The 25246-nt window shown below is 36.9% G+C and overlaps 1 protein-coding gene across 1 annotated transcript; it reads left to right on the top strand.

The window, feature by feature from the left end:
- The first annotated feature begins 1677 nt into the window (after positions 1 to 1677).
- On the top strand, positions 1678 to 23709 carry LOC121416854 (protein enabled homolog). The gene is made up of 6 exons (XM_041610376.1): positions 1678 to 2068; positions 17507 to 17734; positions 18244 to 18370; positions 19007 to 19204; positions 19891 to 20058; positions 20329 to 23709. The coding sequence occupies exons 2-6, from the start codon at positions 17582 to 17584 to the stop codon at positions 21963 to 21965; spliced, it is 2283 nt and encodes a 760-aa protein (XP_041466310.1). The 5' UTR covers positions 1678 to 2068; positions 17507 to 17581; the 3' UTR covers positions 21966 to 23709.
- Positions 23710 to 25246: the final 1537 nt, after the last annotated feature.

The following is a 25246-nucleotide window of genomic DNA, read 5'->3' as shown; positions in this document are numbered from 1 at the left end:
ACAGTCGTCATGAATATTCATTAGGTGGGCTGATGATGTCACATCTCCACTTTCCCTTTTCTTTATGTTATTACAAAAAAATCAACATTTTTGTTTTCATTATTTCATACTTGTGTGAAGAATATGTCTCCCTTATAATGAAATAAGTTGCAGCAATAAATATCTAATGCACTAAATGAGATGTCATTGTCAATCCAATTTTTCTAGTTTTTGGAGGAAAAATTTTGAATAAACCTATTTTTAAATAATAAAATACAAAAGAACAAGTGGAGATGTGACATTATCAGCCCACCTAATGAATGTTCATGACGACTGTTTTCACAAAATATTGCTAAACTTTAAAATTCAATAACTTTGTAATTTCTTATCCGATTTTGATGAAATTTTCGGCATTTTGCTCAGTGAATTCTACTCTATTTATTTAACTATACTTTCTGCCCGGACCATCCCTTTAAAAAATTACAATAACTTATTCTTGTTCTTCTATTGATTTCCTCAAGTTTGGGGAACTGCAGGATCCAGTGGATACGCAGAAAAAGTAGTGTTTTTTTTTAGAGAAAAGAATAACGTTGATTTGACGGGTCTTGAGAATGTTGATATGGGTGTATTATCACTAATTCGTTCATCATCTCTGTTTTCAGAAAGATAATTACAATCAATCAATCTGATAATTTCGTCACACCAATTGCTGTACACATGCGTGACTGAATTATTTCCAAACACCCCTAAACGAGTTTTTCTCTGTGTGCAAAATAACTCCCTAAACAAGTTTTTCGCGGTCTTCATTAACGCATTTTGGCCCCTAAACAAGTTGTCGCCAGAATATAACCCCTAAACAAGTTTTGTCTCGGGCCCGAACACTTCAGAAACGAGGAGGAAAAAAGCTTGGGGAAAAAACATACCTTTAATACATTTGGCTAGTCTTAAGAAAAAACTTTGGAAAAAAGATACCCTAAATACGTTTGACCCCGCGATTGACCATTGACCAGTCTTTCAAAACCACCCCTTTTTTAAAAATAGGTATCTTTATATCCTTAACGAGTGTACGCGCGGCCCGCGTCCAAAACTGTAAAAAGAGCACCCCCTTTATACGGTTTTTTTGTCACGCATGTGTACAGCAAGAAATTTGACTGCCCCCCCCCACGACTCCCGACCAGTCAGATATGAATTTTTTTTTCGAAAGGTATGTCGTCGATCCGTTTGGATTCGACTTCTTTAATGTGGTTGATCAAGCCTTTGGGTTTCATCATATTAAGCAGCGTAATACATTTCAAATTTATTCAAGGGGACTGAAGCAATTTTAATAAGCCTTGTTTTAGATTTCTTATCATCAAGTGTCTGAACTGAAAGAATTATTATGAGATTTGTATGTCCTTAGCCCAGTGTATGGCTTCTGCCCAAATTGGTTATATCCCACGGCGCCCATGCAGTCTCGACGAACTTGTCCAACAAATATTAAAGCAGTGTGCTAAACGTTGCTCAAACCCCTCATTCTTCACATCACAGATTCCTATTGAAACTTTGATTTACATTACAATAGGATCGAAGCGGGCTACTGAATAGCACTCCCACCTTTTCTATTCTTCTTCTTTCGGGGGTTAGCGAGCAACAGAAAAGAATAGACGAGGGGTGCTGAGAGAGAAGGAGAGAGAGAGAAAGTAAAATAACTCAAGCTTTTCAGGTGAGCGAACACAGTCTGAGCATCCGATGTGTGCAGAACACACATGTGTGTATGTGTCTAATGGTAATGGTAAGAAGTCGCCTTTGAGAGAGAGAGAAAGAGCGAGAGGACCAAATGCAGAAAAAGGAAAGAAATGACGTTCAATGTATGCGCGCTGCATTGGTGATACGAAACCAAATATCATTGGCGTACGACGAAACTAACGCTAATTTGTTATGACGGACTGATAATTTAAAAGAAAAACTATTCAACTTGGCGTATTTACTGGAGTTTTATGTCACCACTTTTGATCTGTTGCTAGATGGGACCTACAGATGAAGGATGGAGTTAATTTGGATACTACATGAGCCTTAAAAGCAAGGTTGTTTTCATTTACTTCTAAAACAGGTACGTCTTTTAGACCATTTTGATCATGTGACTTGCGTGTCTGACGAAGACTTTTCCTCTTTGACAGACAAGTGTATATGATTACATTGAATGCCATAAGATAATTACAATGTAATGTATCTACATACACAACATAGAGCATTATAGGCCTATCATTGGATCATGGATCTTTGCTCGATAGTTTGGAAGCACTTTTTGCCATGTATAAGCGCCTCTTCTCGACAAATCTCGTAGAAAATATGTCCTCGCATTAAGTGATTTAAGACAAGGAAACAAATGAAAACTTACAAGTAGCAATATGAAATTGCACATAAGTTTTGTCTTGGAATGCAGAACATTTACATGTTCTTCATCTTATTTTATATAGGCCAATATAATAAAGTCAACCATGGCTTAGTGGCCACCTGTCTCTGAAAACCTATCTCTAGTGGCCACCAAAATTGTCTCCAATTTTAAAGGATTTATTTATACAACCTGTCTATAATGGCCATCTCTGTCCAAAGTGGTCATTTTTTTTGTTCCCATAGATGGACTAAGTCAAACCTGATAGACATGTTTGACTGTACACCATCAGGGTCCGTTACATAAAACTGTTTACCTGAAAAAAACTCAAGTTGTTTTTACCGGAGTTTTTGCCCTGTGTTAAAGTCAATGGCAGAAATCAGACTAACCTTAGTTTTCAGTTTTTACCAGAGTTTTCTCAGGTAAAAAGTTTTATGCAACAGGCACCTTCAGTTAATTTTCATTAGCTATAATATTATCCTTATACTTTTTGTTATAAGTAATTATATATGTTGGTGATTATGATGATGATGATGATCATTAATATCATTATTGTTTTTATTTTTATTATTATTACTATCATCATCTTTGTTATTATTTTTTATTTTCATCATTATTTTTGTTATCAGTATCATTAATATTGTCATTATCATTTTCATCCTTATCATCATCATCGTCATCATCATCATCATCGTCATCATCATCATCATCATCATTATCATTACATGTATTACTCTTATCATTACCAATAGTAGTATGGGGAAGGCCTATTACTCATTAGTAGTAGTGATTATCATGATCTTCAAGAAGACAGGCTGGCGGGTTATCAATATCGCCCATAAACCCATGAAAATGAACGCTGTTACATTACATCCTTAATTACTGATTGTCTTATGAGCATAGACTTGTACAGTATTCAAACGAAATGGGCGTGGGCCGCAAAACGAATGTGGAGGTACCATGGCCAAGGGGTCTAATGAAGGCGCCTGACTACACAGATGAATGTCCGGGGTTCGATTCTCAGGCACAACATGTCCTAGAGCAATCATTTAATCTACATAATTCTTTTTTTTAATCTTGAATCAAATAAAATGAAAACAAGGAAAAAAAAAGAAAAATGTTCTATGTATTACTTTCAAAAAGGGTGCATGTGATTATTTAAAAAGACATTGTGTCTATAAATTGGTCTTTAATCATATATGTACGTGTAATGCATGTTGTTGCCATAAGAATTTGGCATTTCATGTTTTTTTATACGTATGTATACTACATGTACATGTCTGCGTTGCATCTATCCCTATTCGTCTCTTTCACTTTGATAGAAAGTTATTTAAACTGTAAATTCACATGTTAATAAAAGCCATACTCATTTATAATCCCGAGCTGTCGCACCGAATTTCCTAATAGCTCATCATCAATCACAGGTCCATTAACATCAAGTTCATCTTTGCATACACTCTCGATCTGACGTTTATTTTCTCTCATATCAAACAATCGCTATAGTACCAACCATTAGATACTGCTATTACATTCCCATAACGACTCCTCTTAGCATGTTTTGGGACTAAATAAAATTGCATTTCTGCAGCAGAAAAGGATTAATATTTTTGTTGAAAAGGTATATGTAACTGCTTTTATCAGTGTTGCTGCATGAACATCATCTTAACTGCTATAACCAAGGAATGGGACATGGGGCATGTACCCCCTAAAATTCTTTTAAAAAACTGAGTAGAAGTTACTTCTCACATTTGACACAACCATATTTACATTCTGCCTTCAACATAATTCCACCTTGATCTATATTATATTAAATAGTCCCTTTTCCAGAAATTTGATAACTGAAGCCTTTAAACTGTGCTTGAAATGCCTGTTTTTAAGGAACAGTATATGAATATTCAGCTCGCGCTTCGCGCTTGGATATTGCTTTGTGGGCGAGCGAGCGAATATTAAATAGGCAGGGACTTGTGCAAGCCGCTTAGGATAATGAGTATATAGATTGACGTACATGTACTATTCCTTTCTTGACGTGTGTTGCCAGGTTGGTATGTATGCCATCAAAAATCTGATCACACGATTTAAAATTTGCTCCCTCTGAAATCATGATTCCTATGAAATCATGGCTTTTGCCCACCCCAATGAAAAAGATGACCCAACCAAACTCTGGCAACGGACACGGGCTGAGCTGCTTTCTGGGGGAGTGTTTCATCAAACAGTTTCGTCCAGCAAGAAGACAACAACTGCCGACTTTCCTTGAACTTTATCGGCTGAAAAGCACAGGTGCTATGGTACTGTAGGATAAAACAAGACTTGACGGACAAAAAAAATCTGACAAGTCCTTTCATCAAACACTCCCCTTACAATGCTGACGTCATAATAGTCTTTTTATTATCCCTTTTTAACTAATCGTCTTTTCATGGGTTCCTCTTAAAACCTATTCATGTTATCAAGGTTCAAGGTTTATTCACATCATTATTTCACATTTTCAAAAAAATCAACAACTCAATACAAATAATAATAATATAGAATACAAATTTTCATAGATACGCACGAATAAATATCGTAAAATATGAAATTTATTCATAATATAACAATAGAAGAAAGGGTACTGGAATGTATTTTTGTAATTGGTTATAAAATAATGACAAAAAAAGAAAATGAGAGATGTGGATATGAGGGAGCCAAAAGTAAAAGCAAAGCTTGTCGGTTGTTATCTACGCATTATTTTGTTTTAAATCATGATTGCCACTTTCGTAGGGTAATCAATTCTATTAATCATGTTAATTCTGCCTTCCGATCGCAAGAAGAAAGTGATTCAATGTAGCATGACCAAAGTTTAGCAATCGATAGTTTCATTTTTCCTCTGCTGTATGCTTATCTAGGCCAAATTCTGTACACGAATTATCATGATTATCAACCAAGTAAAGATAAGTTACGATGTGGATAGATATGAATTCTTTTGAATGGCATTGAATCCTATTGCCGGACTCCTTTATTTCAGTGCTTTGAAAATGACAAATAGAGGAAATTCAATCAAGAAAAAAAATGCTATTCCAACATTGAATTGCGCTAATTAAAGTCAGCATGGCAGACAGATTCTATTTGAGTAACGTCTCATTTTTTGTGGTTATGTAACAGCTGCAATGATCCATCTATTGCAGATTGAGACATACTGTACCGTACGCCACGGGCAGAATAGTGTGCACATCTCACATTGCAAACGACATTGTAGAAACAAGAAGGCTATGTCAAGAAAATATAAATTTCGTTTCATACTGTATCTTTGAATCCATGTATATATACATTCCAATGGCAAAGTGTTTCTTATTCTTTTCAAAATTTCTTTTTCTATTTTCGAGGCAATACACCAAATGCATGGAGAATGCTTCTATACATCATAGACAGAGAGTGCAAACAGTACCATTTTGTGATGATATACAAGTACAATGCAGAATAAATAGAAAGATAAAATGCAAACTCTGCCTTATTGTTGAATTTTCTTTGTGACCTCCATACATGCTAAAATATATTTATTAAAAAGAAGTTTATTTACTTTATCCTTGCATGAAAAACTACTAGTGGTGACTTTGCATCGCAGAGATGGGATATTTATATGTGTGCACGTCAATGCACGTCTTTTCAGTACTTTATGTACCATGACTAATCATACAGTTCTACAGTTCTGACAAAAATAAAACTAATGTGTTATGGTTTCTTTCATACACTCTTAGAAGTTGTTTTAACCAACTCATATAAGTTTGTTACAAAATGAACCTACCAATTTTTGGTTAAAAACAATATTTCACACAAAAATAAATTGAGATGTTTTGACCAACAGTTGGCAGATTCATATTTGAACCAACTGTCGGGTTGGATAAAAAATAATATATTTAGAATTCCAGATTTCGAGCATAATAAGTTCAGCCCCCCCAAAAATGATAAAACATGATTTTCGAGAGACAGTCTCCATAGTTAGCATTTTTCTAGACGATCTATTTACGGTTGCTATCAAAGTTAAATTCCAATATCACTTAACCGTTGAATAAATAGTTTTATAATAAGAAAAGAAGGTCTACATGTGCTACATCGCGCGTTGTCATTCTGATCACTTTAAACAACAGTTATGATGACCATCTTCGTCACCATCATCGTTTTCTTCGTCGTCGTGATCATCGGCTTAATGATCACAATCAAGTCTATAAGGTCGTTACCCATATTCAAGACTCAATATTGTGCTATTCCCGTGGTTATGTAATAATCACAGCAACATTTGAAATTACTGTACACATCTATTCCCTCAATTATAATCATGATAATGGGATATGTCTTTAAACAAGACTCTCGATGACTCTAAATGTAATCTTCCCTGCCTCGCTGGCGTTAACAAGATTCCACCAATGAATTCTTTGATGGGTAATAAAAGTACATCTCTAGAGAGGGGTACGCTCTCATTACCCTTCGAGAAATGTCGGAATCTTGTTTGGTTTCACAACTACCTAGCTTAGTGTAGATATTCTACTTTAGTTCAGGTAGTTTGAAGGTGTACATAAAACGATGATAAAAATATCTCATATTTACCCATAGTAGCCACATAAGCTATTAGCTGGTGAGTGTTTCATAAGGATATTCTTAAGTTAAGAGCGACTTTAAGAACGACTAGTGATCCTTTCTTGTAAATGGTATTCATCATTAATTATTTAGCGCGTAAGAAAGGTTCATCAATTTTTATCAAAATAGCTCTTAACTTACGAACAGCTTTATATCAAAATAGCTCTTAACTTATCAACAGCTTTTTATCAAAATAGCTCTTAACTTACGAACAGCTTTATATAACATTTTATGATATTGTTAATATGTGTTATCATTACCAATTACCCTACTCGATTCTAACATGCCGAACGCCTAGCTACAATTGTAGATGGCAGTAGGTACCACTTTTAAAGACTTTAATATGACTCGAAAATGAATCGAACCCTCAAACTTCGGTTATCGGAGTCAGGTGCTCTACTACTGGGCCACTACGCATCTCGGTACATTGCTATCTGATACTGATAGCCTTCATGTATTTTATGAAAACTGTTAACATTATCTGACACGTGATACAAACGATAGTGTTTTTGAAAAATGAAATGGATAAATGAAGTTTGTTGTTTGTTTCAAACGACAATAGGTTGTACATGAATAGTTTGTATATTATTTTGGTTCTTATAAAAGGCATCAATATTTCTGTTAACTATAAATCACGAGCGCAAGCGCAATGTTAAGGTTCCAATTGCGAATTCAATGGTATTCAAAAATTGAATCCAAAAGGTCTAGATGTCATACACATATCATAGTTATTATGTCTGTGTTCAGAAATGCTGAAAGTATTAAGAAGATCATTTGTGTAGCAAATAGGGTAATTGCATTAAACTGTTGCAGATACGTGTACTGTGATTTATTTTCCGGTACAGTTTACATGCTTTAGGCCTATACAAGATTCCATTTATCAGCCTCTTTTTGCTGTTTGGAATTTATGTCATGATACTTACCATGTATTTGTATGCTATAATTATGTAATGTTGTGCTTCTTTCTCATGTTTATATTATATCTCAGCCCTAATTTTTATGACTTACATGGATTATCTCCCCTAGGGAGAGAGAGAGAGGGGGGGGGGGAGGGGCTTTAAGTCCTTGTTCATTGATATATATATGATAATATACAACATTGATGATAAGAATTATACAAATCTTTCATTCATGAAGATCTTCAGAACATTGCATTTTGGAGCAGCATCTAAGACTATTATTGATGTATTCAAGGACGAATCACAACCCAATTGCAATAATATCTGATCGGATTTAGAGCATGACCAGTGGAAGATCCAAAGGGGACTAAAGGGGGCGGGGGACTTCTTTTCAACTATCAGTAAGGCAACTGATTTTTATTCGATTCGTAACAACATGCCGCATCACATTATATCGCTGGACGAGTGAAAGGGATTTGTTCGGTTTCAAGAGGATTTTGAGAGGAGCACGGGGAATGATCGAACCGCCTAGCTTCTAAACTGGAAACTGTGTCATTTCCCCTCAACAAAAGCTTAAATGTTGCTGTAAGAAATCCATTTGTTTATTCGTTCTTATCCACATATTTTTCATGCGAGCTATCAAAGAAGACTTGTAGGTGTTAGAATAACTTTATTACTAGGGGTGTCGAAGAAGAAGAAGAAGGAAGAGGAGGAGGAAAAGAACAAGAAGAAGAAAAGGAGGAGGAGAAGAAGAAGAAGAAGAAGAAAAAGAAGAAGAAAAAAGGGGAGGAAACAAGTGGACTGTATACATGTACCAGTATTGTACTGTTGATTCTCAAGGCGCCACTTTGCAGAAAAGCAAATGCATCTACATGCCCTATGCGGCTTTAAAAGTTCAAATGTACACCCGAAAACTTGATAGAATAATTCAAAAAGGTAAATATATGTATATCTCTGCCTGTATACATTATGGTATTTACTTTATAAACTCAAATATGGACATGATAGTATGGTGACAGAGGACCCCTATACGTGTATACAAAATACAGTTTGACAAGATTGGCGCCATTTTCAACACATCCATGTACCTTACAGACCAATAAAAGTATATTTCTTGTAGGTTTAATCGGTTAATGCCTGCATTCCCTCTTATCCTCTGTAGTATTCTATTCGAATGTCTTTATTATATTGGCGAACCTTAAACCTCGCCCTAGGGCAAACCAATATCTTAATGGTCATAATGATCAATACCCCTAAACCCCAAAACAAATTGGTCAGCGCGCACGCGGAAGAGCGATGTCAATGCTTCTACATGTTCTACAATGTCAGCAAAAAATACGTGTTAATCGTAGCCATTTTACTGCCAACATTTTCAATGATTCCAATGGATTTAAAATCGACGTTCTGGCGCCCGTACCACAAAGCCAAACGTTCGATCATAAAGTTGATCACTGCGATTGATTGCATATAATAAGAAATGAAATCAATCCTTAAAATGAGCCCTATATCAAGTATTGTGTAACGGGGTTCTGGATGTGAAACCGCTGCCACCGCACATTAGAAAGTACAGGCCGCAGATCTATACACCTCAATCAGGACTGAAATTCAATTATGTTTTTCATGTGGGATCCATGAGAATTTGCTAAGGACCAAGGTCGACCTTCCTATAACACAGCACTGAGTCTAATGTGTCAACATTCCAAACTAATGTACCTGGTGTTGTGCAGGTGTAGGGTTAATAAGTTTAGAGTTTAAAGATAAATTCCAGTATTGGTAACGATCTCAAAATGACATTTTACAGAATCTAATATAATGACCACCCAAGTGTCTGTTTGTATGAATAAAAAATATGTGCCAAAGGATTCTGGAAGAAATTGTGTAATTGCTGAGAAATAAGCAAAATAAGCGCGGATTCGGTCACTTCCGTCGGGTCTTTATTCCAGCAATATTAATACACTGTCCCACGTGTGCCTATCTGTGTTTGTGATCTTCAGTGTGAACATTTTTCAGCGTAGATTTCAAGATTTCACAAAGTTCAGTTTATATAACTGTACCAGATCTAGATCCTCGATGATATACTGACAATTAAGCCTGGTTTTACAGACTTTCTCATAAAATCAGTGTTTACTGCAACTACTGGCATTTCTCTTTAAACAAACATTAATGTAGGCTGTTATAATGTTCTGTTTGATATAAATCTTTGCATTTTCGTCTTTACTTAAATGATTTTCATTGTACTTCAGGGCTGCATGTCATAAAGCGGCGCGATTTATTCGATCAACCGGATATGGAAAGCCAATAACGCCAACATTTTAAACCCATGTTTATTCAAATATTTTCTAGGTGATGATGTATACTCATACATTCAGCGTTATCTTCATAATTAAGTGAGCTCATCTTTGTTTATGAAGGACCGTAGGGAAAAATATGGCAATGGTGGAATTTTCATATATAGTTGAGATTGATCGGATCAATCATATCTCTTTGTAAGACGTGGCCCAGGGTCACGTAACACAAAGCCCAGCAATGATCGTAGAATATTTTGTTTACGATGGATTGCATTCACTACAATGTACAATCAATCTTGAAAATCAAGCGTACGATTAATCACTAAATTTTGTGTTACGGGACCTACAGGTCTCTCCATTGAGGGAGGGATAGACGCAGCAGAAGGCATTACGGACATCTAACGCTCCATTTACTTGTACATGTAAGAGTAAGACCTTGACCTTACACATGTATCTCAATGGCCCGTATTATGGATTTGGGTTTAATTTCGACTCTGGTCGAAGTTTGTGGCCATTATCTCTAACACTATAGTTCGATTGATCAGCTTATTTGTTAGAATATGGGAATAACACTTAATTAGTTTTCTTTACCATTATAGCACGGTGGAAGAGCACATACATATCTATATTTTTTTACATTTAATGCTTCCCGTAATTTTAGCTCAAAGTCAGTATGAGTAATAAAATAGCAAACTGAGAAGAAATTTCATCGTGTTAAATAACTGAAGAAGACCAGGCAGCAGGGAGGCATACTACAAATAGGATGTCCCCTTGATGGGTAATGGAAAAAAAGTCTGCCTAACACCACAGAGTTGAACAGTTCTCTTGGCCCTTTCATGGTTCCAAAAATTTTGGAAATCTGGATCCAACATTGGGTGATACAATTTCCAAGAATATAGTTTTACCGCCCCTTCCAGATTGGTGGCAATGTCTTTATATTGGTTATACATTCAATAGGTCTCCCTTGCAAAACATCCCAATTGAATCGAACTGGACTACCCTTGCCTTTTTGAAGAAAACGTAAATGAATGAATAAAATAATAAGTAAATAAATTAATGAATGGATAAATAAATAAAATAAATAATTTGATAAATAAATATAGGTTAAACCTTGTCACGCCAGTAATATTGCCTACCCTCCGCATACCTGTCAGTTTTACAATCTAGTTCAGTCTGCATTGGTAATCTTTCTTTATTGTATAACAAGTGAGTCGATTTCTAGTCATTCATAGATAGGATTACACACAATCTCGTCTGTTATTGATCGATAAGTATCGAACGATTGTTTACAGATAGCATACATTTTGTTATGTTCTTTTCATGCAAAGATTCTGTTTTTCTTTGGTCCTCGCTTTGCTTAAGGAGAAAAGGAAATAAAAAAAGAACAGAACGAAAAGGGGCGAGGCATGATAATTGTATTTTGAATATTTTGTCAAAATCTATCACAGAATTAGCTTTTTTTTTAAACAGTCATTTCTTTGCTCACTCGCTTTGCCTTCTTACAGGTATTTAGAAAATTTGCCCCCATACGCTATGTCTGGTCCCCCTCAAATTCTTTGGCTCATCACGCTATTGTTGCGCCCTCCAAATTTTCATAAATGTTCCAAGTGTAATTTCGGATATCAGTAAATATTCGATATTTTTCAATTTATTTGATATCTTGACACAATTGTGCAGAGACATGTTCTCTGGATTGCATGTGTGTTTTTATTATAATGTCATGCATATGAAAAGGGTAGGATTTGGGCTCTATTCTTTAATCCCTCAAAGATTCACCAATGCTAGACCCTAAAAATTGGCAAATAATATTATTATTGAAAACTGGATACCAAGTTTTAAGTAAAGCATAGCAGGGTATACACCTGTATAGGCCTATTGACAGAATTCAGAAATGAATGTGAATGTACTTGGCTATAATAAATGCACAACGTTCTTTCAATTATGAAAGAAAACAAAAATTAATGTTCAAAGAAAGCATATCTCCAGGAGGCATTGCTTCACTGCGAACCATACTGTCATGACTGTTGTTTATGCCCTCGTACACCGGTGAAGCCGACGCCAGCCCGACCAAAGCCACTGCATTGTTTCCATTGACAAACCATTGGACGATTTCGTGTCGGGTAACTTATTTTTCGTAGGTGTAACTGTCGCATTGGTAATGTGTTGAAGCGTGCAGATAACAAACACACGAAAACTTGCAAAATAAAATCGGTTCAATGTTCACATATGGTGTATGAAACCCCAAATTAACAAAGGTTTACATTCCAAGGCGTGTCAGACAAAGACGGCCTTTACCTACGCAAATAATAAAAACAAAAGGAGTTGGAACAAAATCAATGTTGTGGTGGAAACAGCATATTTATGATAACACACAGTAATATAATGTGTATCGAAAACTTGAAGCAGTATTCAACAGTTTAAATGATGCATTTGCTTTTAAATCCCCATCCATCCCGTGAATGGCAAGTTTTGTGAATGGCAAAGTTTGCAAATTAAAAAACACACACGCAACAATGATAAAGTACAGAATAAGATTTACAATAGAGTATAAGATTTACACTGCATTTATCTGAAGCTTCTCATGTTCGTGGATAGATAGCACCAATGGCCAAAGTAGTATATGGCGTGTTTGAATGCGATGGGGTGGGGCGCGGGTGCGGGGGTCGCTTGGTGGCGGTAGAAAATGGTGTAATTTTGATGATAGCATACATTGATAGATACCTTTCTTCTGTCTTAATTTTACACCCATCACAATTCTCAAAAAATAACAACTTGCGTGTTTGCAGAATTTTCATGTTATTTGAATGAAATGTTAGCATGATTAGTGAAATGGAAAGAAATTATATCGATTCAATTCACCTAACTTTACTGAACCGGATACACGGTTGCATGATGATACATCAAATGTTTATATTCAAAGTAGATTTCAGAAAATGTATAAGGTTACCAATCGCCTAGCGTACTGTATAGCGTTATACTTTTTTCTGGCAAACAAACATCTCAAAACTGATAAAGTGCAATCTTATGGGGTCAGCGAAATATAATCTGGAGAGCCAATCAAAACATAGAAAACTAATATTTTAAGAGATTGACACGAATGATAAGTAATTCAAGAGTGTAACACATACTTCAGGCGGAGGATTTTGCGGGGTGGAACAAAATAGGATTAAATTTTGTGGCCTTTCAGTTTGTTATTGCTTAGAGCTAAAACAAATTTTTGCTGCTTATCATTTTCATTTCAAAGTAGTCTCGGTAGATTATAACACATATCATGTTTGATGATTTTAGAGATAAGAAATATGGAGGGGGAGGAGGAGGAGGAGTGTGTTTATATGTGTCAGAGAGAGAGAGAGAGAGAGAGAATGGAAAGTGTGTGTGTGATATAGGGATGGACTGGGCGCAAAAATAGTAAAGGGGTATAAAAGGACAAAAGTAAAGAGAGAGAGAGACACATAGAGAAATATGTATTGACGGAAAAGAAAATAATTGACGAGTTAAATCATTGAGATCAAACAAAAATTATTCAAATGAAATACCAACCCCCCCAAAAAAGAGAAAAAAAATAAAGAGAAAGAGAAGAGAAAAATGAAGATTATAAAATTAGAATCATGTAACTCTCTATCAGCCCTGGAATCGGATTGAAAAAAAAATGTCTATGTTGCAGCCCCCACTCCTTGACCAAATTCCCTGGCACCGCCCCTGCGCACATCTTTATAAGGTTCACAGTCAAGTGATTTATTTTGTTTTTTGTTTTTAGCTGTAATCATCTTGATCATGGCGTGCATAGCTACATGTAGGCCTACTGGTTTACGAATACTGGGGGCCGTTTCATAAAGCTGTTCGTAAGTTAAGAGCGACTTTAAGAACGACTGGTGATCCTTTCTTGTGGTAAATGGTATATTCATTTGCAATTCGGTTAAGCGCGTAAGAAAGGTTCACCAGTCGTTCTTAAAGTCGCTCTTAACTTACGAACAGCTTTATGAAACACCCACCAGATCTAGAACTCAAGAATGTTCAATTTCTCAGTCCTGGGCTCCGTAACTCAAATACAAGGTTACAAATTTGATAGATCAATTCTGATTGATTCTTAGTCAGTTTTTACAACCGAATGCGCACGTAACAGTGAATTTGATTGGTCAGTGTCATTAAGCGATTGGTTGGAAACCTCTGCTACGTAACTCTGGGACGCCGCGCCGACCCAAAGCCAAAAGTACACGTTCTTGCATTTTGCCTAGTATTTTTTTTATATATTTTTGGTTTGGTCTTTCTCTATTGTGAAGGAATTGGTCTTCCCCCATTTTTTGGTCACATTTTGGAAGTACGAGAAGTAATTTGAGCTTACTTAAGAGAGGAGCAGGGGCGTTTCACCCCAAGTGAGTTCCCTAATTTCTTGAGAACCCTTTTATTAAAATTCTTTACATTTCAGGAAAGAAACGTTCGCATTAAACTTGGAATTCACGCTCTCCTTGCCTGCACGCTTCTAAATGAAAACATGCGTATAAATAGGTGGAAAATATTATTGCAGTGATGGACCGCGTTGAAGGGTGAAAACTTCGTCTAATATGGACGTATGCCTCCTGGGTCAGTAAATGCTCCAATGTCGGGCTTCATTCACCTCATGTTGACATGATAAACTGGAATTTTCCCTGCCTACAATGGCGTTTATTTGCCCCGCGGGCGTGTTCCATACACGAGTGGGCAGAATTAGAAATTTTCACTGTTGTGATGCGAACTCATTATACACCAAACTTGTCGAATCGGATCGAATTTTGGGGGATGTTTAAAGGGGAAGTTCACCCTGAGAAAAGTTTATTGTAAAAAAGCAGAAAAAGATATTTCCGAAGGTTTGAGAAAAATCCACCAACAAATAGAAATAAAAAGGTGTTTACAAATTTATTTATGACGACTCATGCGAGCAGCTTTCCTACAAATCGTATGGAAAAAATAAAAAAAATGTCATTTTGTCAGAAAATTGAGAATGTTTTTTACTCAACCTTCAGTATATCAATAGACAAACCATTTCACACTCGTTTCTAAAAAAGAAAAAAAATAAGTCATCACGAATCATTAGAAAATTGAAATTTATGCATTTTGATATTACATAACTTACGGGGCAGCTGCTCGTTTATGACGTGACAAATCCAAAAACTAACTTTTTCTTAATCTTAAATTGATTTTCCTCAATTTTTTTCTTCTATTTTTACACAAAAATTTCTTCAGAGTGAGCTTCCCCTGTCAAGCCACCCCATAATCAATTCGATTTGAATAAAAAGCGAAGAAGACACGAAATTGGATCCTCATCAAAAATCGGAAATCCGATGTAAAATTTATGTTCTTTCAATAAAAAGGACGGCATCAATTCAAGTTGAGTTCAATCCTGTCAGTTGTGGGAAGGAACTGAAAATATGCCATAAAATACAAAACAAAAATGGGGAGTGTGTGACGTCACCGTTACTCTCATTTTTATACCAATACCACTGTGATATGCATATTACTGTTCACATGTAGTTGAAATATTGGAAACTTTATACGTTATTATTCATTAAACCCGTTTTCGATGACCATAATGTTCTCCGTTATTCAAATTCGATTTTTTTTTCTCTCTCTATAGGCCTGTACAATTCAACTTTTCTTGGGTCTATTTGGTGAGTTTTATGTCTATTCATTTCTCGGTTTAATTATACCTCTCAAGTTGTCTCAGATCACTTGATATTTTGCTTACAATGTATGATGGCATGACCTGCAAAATTGACTCAAGACAGACAAAATGGTTCGGTGTAAAAGTAGTAGAGGTGGCAGGCACGGTCAAAAAATGGCAGAGTTGTGAATGACAGAGGCAAAAATGGCAGAGATGAAAATGACACATGGAAAAAATGGCAGATATAAAAGAAAAATGGCAGAGACAAAAAGGGCCGAGGCAAAAATGGCAGAGGTAAAAAAAAATTTATATGAGCTGCATTTATAACCCTAAATAATTGATGAAGTCAGGCTTTCGGGACCTATCATGTATAAAAAAATTACATGTACCTAATAATCACGTTAACGTGAAATAGATATTTATCATTTAGTTTCTATTTATTTTGTATTCATCACCATTTTGATGATATTTAAAGTTTGGTGCTCGTGAATACAATAGCTGCTGGTATATTCTCTGTATTGCAGTAAATAAAATATTTAAGTTTTAATATAGGCGTGTCGATGTACATGTATCAGCGCATGAGTGAGGGTTCCGTAACTTGGCGGTGTATACCATGAAGGTGTGGGTGTGGGTGTGCATATAACACTACAGAATGGCGAGCGAGTATGGTAGCTTCGAGTTGCAAATCTAACACGGTTCAAGGCGACATCTGCCATTCTTTCCCGGTCATATGCCGGCTACTGTAAGGCGAGAGTAAAGTCAACACCGCTCTCTCTCTCTAAAATAAAAATCAGTTTGCGCAGCTACGAGATCATACAAATATTGTATCAGTTTTTTGTGGAATTGAATTCTGACTCAAATTACCACTTTCTCGCTGCCGTGGGAAAGTGGACTTCGTGTACATTTCGTATGAATTGAGACACTTATTTGCGACAGATTAATCCCCATTCAACTAATGGACCACACGATTATATACATTTGCCTATTGAACTTAAGTGTCATTGATTGATTGGTTACATATAAATGCTTTTTACTGCATGATTAGAATCTGTATATGCAATCATAAAAAACTTGCCAGCCTTATCAACGGGCAATCGTATTTTGCATTGTTTACAACAAAATGTCATTGTTTTCTCTACATATCTGACGATATATCTCTTATTCATAATAACCAATATTTTATCACTAAATCTGATTCACTAGGAATCTTTCATACGGCCTTGAAATTAATGTTCATATTTAAGTATGACGTATAATCCTGTCCAGAAGAAGAAGAAGAAGAGGAGGAGGAAGTAGAAGAAGAAGTAGTAGTAGTAGTAGTAGTAGTAGAATTAGTAGTAGAAGGATACAATACATCAGTATGATATTACTGTCAAAGCATGTACATACGCCAAGTAAGATTCTCATGTCATGGCAGTTCACAAAAAAATAAATAAATAGGTCGATTTGAAAATAAAACTGTATTACTGGAAATTTGATCAATACAAGTATGTTTTACTACCTGTCTTTGTTATGAAAAATGGGCAAAATCCATACTTCAGTACAACTAAGATCGTATGTCTTGACTTGAGCGATTATTACACCAAATATTCCTTTCTCATTCTGTATTGAAAATTTGTCTTCGTAAATTCAAATAATCTTCATATTTTTACAGCCTGTCTTTGATTCTTAAAGTTTAAAATCTATTGTTTAGCGCAATATCACTTTTTCCTTTCACTTCACACAGAAACAACGATAACCATAGCTGAAAAAGTTGGCGCCATCAAACCAGAATAATTTAGTCTTCCGCGCACCTGACAACATGACAGCCAAGGCAAACGTAAAGGACATCCAATGGTCCCGTCAGCAGTATTCCTTGAGAGAGGCCATCAAGAGATGTACTTTCCCTCAGATTATGAAGGTGGTAGAGGGGTATGAGTCGTCGGATGAGACAGAGACGTTGGCTCGAGGACAGGTAAGATTGTTGGTTACTGTAAGATATGCACGAGGTCCTTTGTTTCGCAGGTTCAGGTATTCTGAAGGTTTGTTAGTCCAAAAATTCCTTATTCGGCAAGTTAATTAATCCGAAGGTTCTTTCATCCAAATGTTTATTGTTCCGAAAAAAAAGTTTCTTAATTGTTCTGAATGATCGAAAATCCGAAATAAAGTGATAATGGTTTCGAAAATTTACATTCGCACTATTAAAGGAACCTTATTATTTTGGAACTATTGAACCTTCGTAATAACAAACCTTATTTCATCAAAACTTTATCTTATTGTCAGATAAACGAACTTTCAGAACAATGTCACAAGTGTTTGGTTTAAAGAACCCTTTTCCAAATTCGGACTAATGAACATCTTGAAATACACAATCTGCGAAATATTGAACCTCGTTGTTTCTTATCCTGTTCGTGAGATATGTTACATGTTTTTTCTTCAGTGATTATCAAATGAATGATATCTTGTTTGCATTTATCCGTTCAGATTCTTCGTATACATCAAATCCACACCCAGACCAGAGTCTTGGCAACGACAGACAAGAAAGGAAGATGGCTAAGTATTCCCCTCCGGTACGCCGAAGCAAGATTCGAGGTCGTATCGAGTGGAAAACGTGAGTGACGATCCTATTTCATTCGATCTATCAACATGCTCTGGACTAGAGAATGGTCCCTGTATTATATTTGTTGTATAGGCCTATACTAAAATTCCTTTAAATCAATTCAGATCTTTAAAAAAATCGATGCAAATCAATGTAGGTACACTGGTATATTCAGTTGACAGGAATACTGTCTTGTTCTGAAGCCAAATTCCAATTATATGGTATGTTTATCTCGCTTTCACTTTAATATCTGAGGTCAAGTTAATATTTTAATTTAAAAGGGGTCACAGATTGCAGATTCAGAAATGTGACTGTGGTAAAAGGTTAGAACACATAACATGGTAAGCATGAATTCAAATACTTCCATAAGCCTCAACCATTCTCCTAATTAACGAAAATGTCAAAATTTAGGGCATTCAATCATACACTTTATGGGCTATTGGCTGTGAGACGCCCATGAGGAAATATGAGGGGTTATAAAGCATTATGCAAGACATTCACACCAATGAAATAGTCCAAACCGACCGATGGTATGTCATTGTTAAAAAATTGGTCAGTCTGAAGTCTCGTTTTGCCAGTGTGACTGTAACATGGCTAAACTTAGTTTTCGCTTATTCAACCTCAACATCGTTCTACCTTGGTTCCTAGGTTCGAAGCCCATGTACATGCGAGAGATCATCGACAAGTCACTACTGCCGCAGAAGGTCCATTTCTTCACAGGAGACGATCTTACTTTCCACCTTCAGCTCAAGAGCAACGTGCCGAACACCAAGGAGAAGTTTGGCGCCCTCACTCTGCAGAAAATGTACGAGACGGGATATCTCCAGGGCAACGCTATTCAGAACGGTAAGGATTCGGTGACTGAAGTGACGACTGCAAGATCCCAAAGATCATCCGTGATCAGGATTGTGATGACGATAAAAGTGATGACTTTGCTGCCGCTGTTACTGGCTGCTGTTGCTGCTGCTGCTAATAATGATTATGATGAAGATGACAAAGATGATGGTGATGATTGTGGTGTTGATCATGTAATATTGGCATCTATGACAATAATGGTGATGATAATAGTGGTGGTGGTGGTGGTGATGATGTCGACGACGACGATGATGATGATGATGACGATAATCATTATCATTAGGAAAGTAGTCGTAGTCGTGGTGGTGGTGATGACGATGATAGGAATCAAGCATGAATTATAAAAATCGAGAATTGGTAGGCCCAGATAAGCCACTCCACCCGAATTATTTATCATTTAATACCATGCCATTTTGTATATCAAATGAGGCACCTCCCGCTTATTCATTAAAGTCAAAGTTATCGCAAAACACATACCCAGGGCTTTGTCTCATACAATACAGTTAATCTTAATACATGAAAGGTATCAAGATTTTGCTCATCTACTCAAAACAAAAAGAAGCTACGAATAATTACAAAGTTACCATAGTAGTGATTTACATGTGACCGTGTCAATTACCTTTTTAATAAACAGAGTTCTTGTCTAAATACTGAATGTATTGGTCTTTTTTTCGTAGATCACTTGGACACCATGATCCTCAACATCCCTCTTCATTCACCTGTATCGGTGGTCCTAGCCGAGTCTTTCATCGTCGGGTCTAGAGAGAGATGGGAACGGTACCAGACTCTGCTTGATAAAATTGTTTCCAAGAATGTCGTCTTTGAACTCCATCCTGGCAATCCACGTAAGACTCGATTTATCATGTTATTTTGATATCCATGTTCTGTTTAAACTTTACGTCGTGCGACCATATACAGCTATAGCTCCCGATGTGACAGTATTTTAGAGTGAAAAATAATATATCATTCTTCAGTCTTGTTCATGTTTATCTTATGCTTTTTTTCTATATATGCAACATATATCGTGTTATATTGCAAAAGATGACACAGTAACAAATTCCCCCAAATCATATCAATTAAATGAAACGTTTGAATATGTTGATTTTGTCTTCTAGATATAACATTCTTTACGGACAAAGGACTGGAATCTGCAAATCAACAGGAGCAATACGAAAAGATCACTCCCTCGGGAACTCTCTTCATCATGACAAAAAATGAACGGTTAAAACAGAACAAAGGTTCTGGGAGTATGCTTCCTGGTCCAAGTGGTGCGAGGACATTGTCCGCAGTTTCTGCTGGCAAGGCGCCCAAGGACCGCGATAACGCTTCAGTTCAAGCAGGAGAGAGGCAAGGAAGACCGGTCCTGCGACACACTCAGTCAGATCTGAATGAAGGTTCGTCTTTTATTTCTAGCAGACCAAGGATGCAATCCCCTGGAAGGCCGTTGTCCAGTAAGGTCACGTCAGTTCATGGTACAATGCCAAGGTCTATCTTGAAGAAAGATCCTGCAGAAGATCGGTTTCCACCCCCTCCTGCAGAGCTGTTGATGAGCGGCAATTCGGTTCACAACCCAATGGCATTCAAGCGTGACAACAGGCCACAGTCTCCCCCTCCACAACAGGGTGTGCGCAGGCGCACATCCCACTCGCCTGGCCGCTTGGACGCCAGAGCGAAGAGTCCTATAAGGGTTGACTACCCGAGGTCGGCGAATCCAAGTTCTTCACCCAGAGGCTCAGGGTCTAGCATGAACAGCCTTGCAGACTCGGGGTACTCCACGGCCTCCAGTAATGACCCCCGAGGTAGACCAGGTGGTAAAGAGTTCCATGGCAAACTACCGGATCCCGATTATGACGCTGATCCCGTTGTAGCAAATGGAAGAGGAGGGGATTTCGTTGACCATCCTTCTATGCAATCAAGCCCCCTACCTCCAGCACCACCTCCTTTAGGAACTATACCTTCGAAGCAGAACATCCCAAATGGAGTACCCGCAGCGCCCCCTCCACCTCCTGCAACTGCGGTACCCGGTGCACCTCCGCCACCTCCCATTGGATTTACTTCACCACCACAACCACCAAAATATGGCGAGGTGGCTAAGATCAAGGCCAGCCAATCCCCTTCACAAAGTCCAAGAAGTAAACCTCAGATGAATACAGGGAACTCCAGAGATGATATGCTACAAGAGCTTAAAATGAAAGCTGAGAGGCGTGCATCCAGGCTCGAGGGACTCGTGCCTTCCAATAAGCCGCCAAGCTTCGGAAACAAGTCTTCCCCAAGAGGCAGCATTTCATCACCAAGGTTGATAAACAACAACAATGAACCAAGCAATGAACTGCAAGCTCGTCTCGCCAAACGTTTTTCACAGGCTGAAGGTTCCGGCTTGGAGCAGAATAGCTTTACTAAGACGCCACCAACGCCAGCTGCCAAACCAACTTCCAGACTAACGAACTCGAAAACCCCTCCCGTTACTTCAAAGTTTGGAGCAGCCCGAAACTCCCCAAAGACCGATAGTGTCACGTTTGACTCATTAGCTGGAGTCCCCAAGGACTTGAGTTCTCTCTCGGTGTCACAAGTCTGTCAGTGTCTAAAGCTGATGAACCTTGAAAAATACAGTGCGGCTTTCAAGAGTAATTCTGTTGATGGGCAATTGATGTTACAGCTCAACCAAGAAGCGTTAGTAGACAGTTTCAAACTCAATAACTGGGACGCAAAACGAGTCGATTCGTTTATTAAGGGATGGAGGCCCAAGTATTGAAAAATATGCGCTTCTTATGCAAAGCAAGAAGGGACTCAACTCAATACCTGCCATGGGCCAGTTCTCCCTTCGTGGTGATAGTATGCAATTGTCATCGATTGTGACAAACAATGTTGACTATAATTATGATCTGACTGTTTGATCGTGTGAACAAAATACTGAATTGTATGATACGTGCGCTATCATATCTGATTTTTTTGGCACTCTCTTCAAATAAGCTGATGATCAAACGGATAAACGTCTCTGCTTGCTTGTTTGCTTGCTTTGCATGCACGGCTGCTTTATTGTTGATGTCTGCATTATACATCAGCACTTACGAACTTGAGACTTCCATTACGCCATACTGCATATTTTGTTTTTAATTGCATGAACTCTATTCTTCCAACTCGTGTTACACATGTTTATTAACCTTGCCTATTCATGAAAAGGGTTTGAGATTTGATCAGTAAACACTTCTGGCCCGCGAAGCATTTCAATGACTGTGTAATATTGATTTATGTTACCATTTAATGCACTGATTAGTTTGCTTTCTTTAAGTTTGTTTGATAATAGGCAGTGTTTTCACAGCCTTTTCCCCCTCGAACATTTGAAATTCGAAATCAGTTGTACGCAGTCACAATCGACATGTACAGGAATTTCTCTCTGTAATGTCTAAAAGAGAAATGTAGCTCTCATTGCACACCATTTTGATTGTAGAATTGTCATCGAGAATTCGAATATCATGGAGCTGAGGTATGCCCTATTAAAGAATGAATCTATATTTTGTTCCTTTTTCATAAAGTATACACTAAACTCTCAGTTGCATTTCAGATGAGAGGGTTGTCTCCCCCGCCCTCTTCAGCGATCAATGAATATTTAAAAAAAAATTGCCGCACCAATTTCCAAGTCATACTAACCTTTCTCAAATTTGACGAATTTTATCATACATTATTTATTTTGGCATTTGTTAATGAATATAGAAGAGGTAAAACAAATGAGATCCATTAAAATCCACTCTCCAATTTATAAACGTCGTAGATTGAAAGTAAAATCCGAAGGAGTGTTCTTTGGTACATATCCAAGTGTCAGATTTTAGTATATTCTATGTATATGTCAAATCGAACCCATCTTGAATCGTACGTAATAAGAATATTTTTTTAGATTTTAAAAGAATATCTATGTCATTTAAAAATTATCAATTTGAATCTTCTTTTCGAAGGTAAAACCTTCACTCCAACCCTACCTCCCCAAATCTTTTGATTGATCTACATGTAGTTAGTATTCAAGAATATCGTAAGATGTGTTTTTATTTCATCGAAATAAATTAAGTGGAGGTTGTCAGGCATGGACTGTCTTCACGATTCTCACTTCGAAACAACCATTTTATGAATAATTGTTATTGAATAATGATTATGTTAAGCTTCATCTATGGTTTAATAGTTACGTCCCTTAATATTGTTAAATTAAGAACCTATGATATTTAAAAATATATATTATATTTTGATGATACATGCACCATATGTTATAATTTCATAGAATTCTATTTCGTACTAAGGGAATTAATATATTTTTGATAAATATATCCGACTTTATGCTTGCAAGAAATGTAGTTTGTTAATTCGTTCATTTTCAGATATTTTTTGTTTTGTTTTTGCTATACTGTAAAGAAATTAATGTTAATATTCAAAGCAACCAGATGGATAGTGTAATACGCAGTACTATATTACCTGTCTTTATTAGTTAAATATATCTTAATCACAAACAAGTCACGGAGTTGTGTTGTTTTACTTTTGATTCAATGCGTTTTAAATCCAAGAAAATTTGTACTTGATTGATATTGACGAGATATGGTGTCGAGTGACAGTAAAAGTAATGTTGGCGAGATGTATCGAGTGGTGGTGACGAGTGATGTTGACGAAATGTGGTGTCGAGTGATAGTAGAAAGTAATCATGACGAGATGTGTCAAATGGTGGGTACAAGAGGTGTTAGAGATGTGTTGAGTGATGCTGAAAAGAAATGTTAACGAAATGTGGTGTCGAGTGATAGTAAAAAGTAATGTTGACGAGATATGTCGAGTGTTGGTGACGAGTAATGTTGACGATATGTTGTGGTAAGAGATAGTAAAAAATAATGTTGAAGAGATGTGGTGTCAAGTGATGATTACAGTGGTGTTGATAAAGCCGCGGTAATGAAATAATGTTGGCAAGATGTATCGAGTAAAAAGTAATGTTGAAGATATGTGGTGTCAAGTGGTGTAGACTATATGTTGTGTCGAGAGATGGTGAAAAGAAATGTTGACGATATGTGGTGTCGAGTGATAGTAAAAAGTAATGTTGACGAGATATGTCGAGTGGTGGTGATGAGTAATGTTGACGATATGTTGTGTCGAGAGATTGTGAAAAGAAACGTTGACGAGATATGTCGAGTGGTGGTGGCAAGTAATGTTGACAAGATGTTGTGTTGAGAGATAGTTAAAAGTAATGTTGACGAGATATGTCGAGTGGTGGTGACGAGTAATGTTGACAAGATGTTGTGTCGAGAGATAGTTAAAAGTAATGTTGACGAGATATGTCGAGTGCTGGTGACGAGTAATGTTGACAAGATGTTGTGTTGAGAGATAGTAAAAAGAAATGTTGACGAGATATGTCGAGTGGTGGTGACGAGTAATGTTGACAAGATGTTGTGTCGAGAGATAGTTAAAAGTAATGTTGACGAGATATGTCGAGTGCTGGTGACGAGTAATGTTGACAAGATGTTGTGTTGAGAGATAGTTAAAAGTAATGTTGACGAGATATGTCGAGTGATGGTGACGAGTAATATTGACGATATGTTGTGTCGAGAGATGGTTAAAAGTAATGTTAGCAAAATGTGGTGTCGAGTGATAGTAAAATTAAATAATGTTGGCGAGATGTATCGAGTAAAAAGTAATGTTGAGGATATGTGGTGTCAAGTGGCGTTGACTATATGTTGTGTCGAGAGATAGTGAAAAGAAATGTTGACGAGATATGTCGAGTCTTGGCGACGAGTAATGTTGACAATATGTTGTGTTGAGAGATAGTTAAAAGTAATGTTGACGAGATATGTCGAGTGGTGGTGACAAGTAATGTTGACGATATGTTGTGTCGAGAGATTGTGAAAAGAAATGTTGACGAGATATGTCGAGTCTTGGCGACGAGTAATGTTGACAAGATGTTGTGTTGAGAGATAGTTAAAAGTAATGTTGACGAGATATGTCGAGTGCTGGTGACGAGTAATGTTGACAAGATGTTGTGTTGAGAGATAGTTAAAAGTAATGTTGACG

This window comes from Lytechinus variegatus, chromosome 1 (genome assembly GCF_018143015.1).
Source record: "Lytechinus variegatus isolate NC3 chromosome 1, Lvar_3.0, whole genome shotgun sequence".
Taxonomy (NCBI): Eukaryota; Metazoa; Echinodermata; class Echinoidea; order Temnopleuroida; family Toxopneustidae; genus Lytechinus; species Lytechinus variegatus.
This window is presented reverse-complemented; position numbering and strand designations above follow the sequence as displayed.

Bases quoted from the DNA above. Each gene is read 5' to 3' on its own strand.
- LOC121416854 (XM_041610376.1), top strand. From the start codon at position 17,582: ATGACAGCCAAGGCAAACGTAAAGGACATCCAATGGTCCCGTCAGCAG. The intron at 18,371-19,006 runs GTGAGTGACGAT...CTTGGTTCCTAG, and splicing joins GGTCGTATCGAGTGGAAAAC to GTTCGAAGCCCATGTACATG. The intron at 20,059-20,328 runs GTAAGACTCGAT...TTTGTCTTCTAG, and splicing joins ACTCCATCCTGGCAATCCAC to ATATAACATTCTTTACGGAC.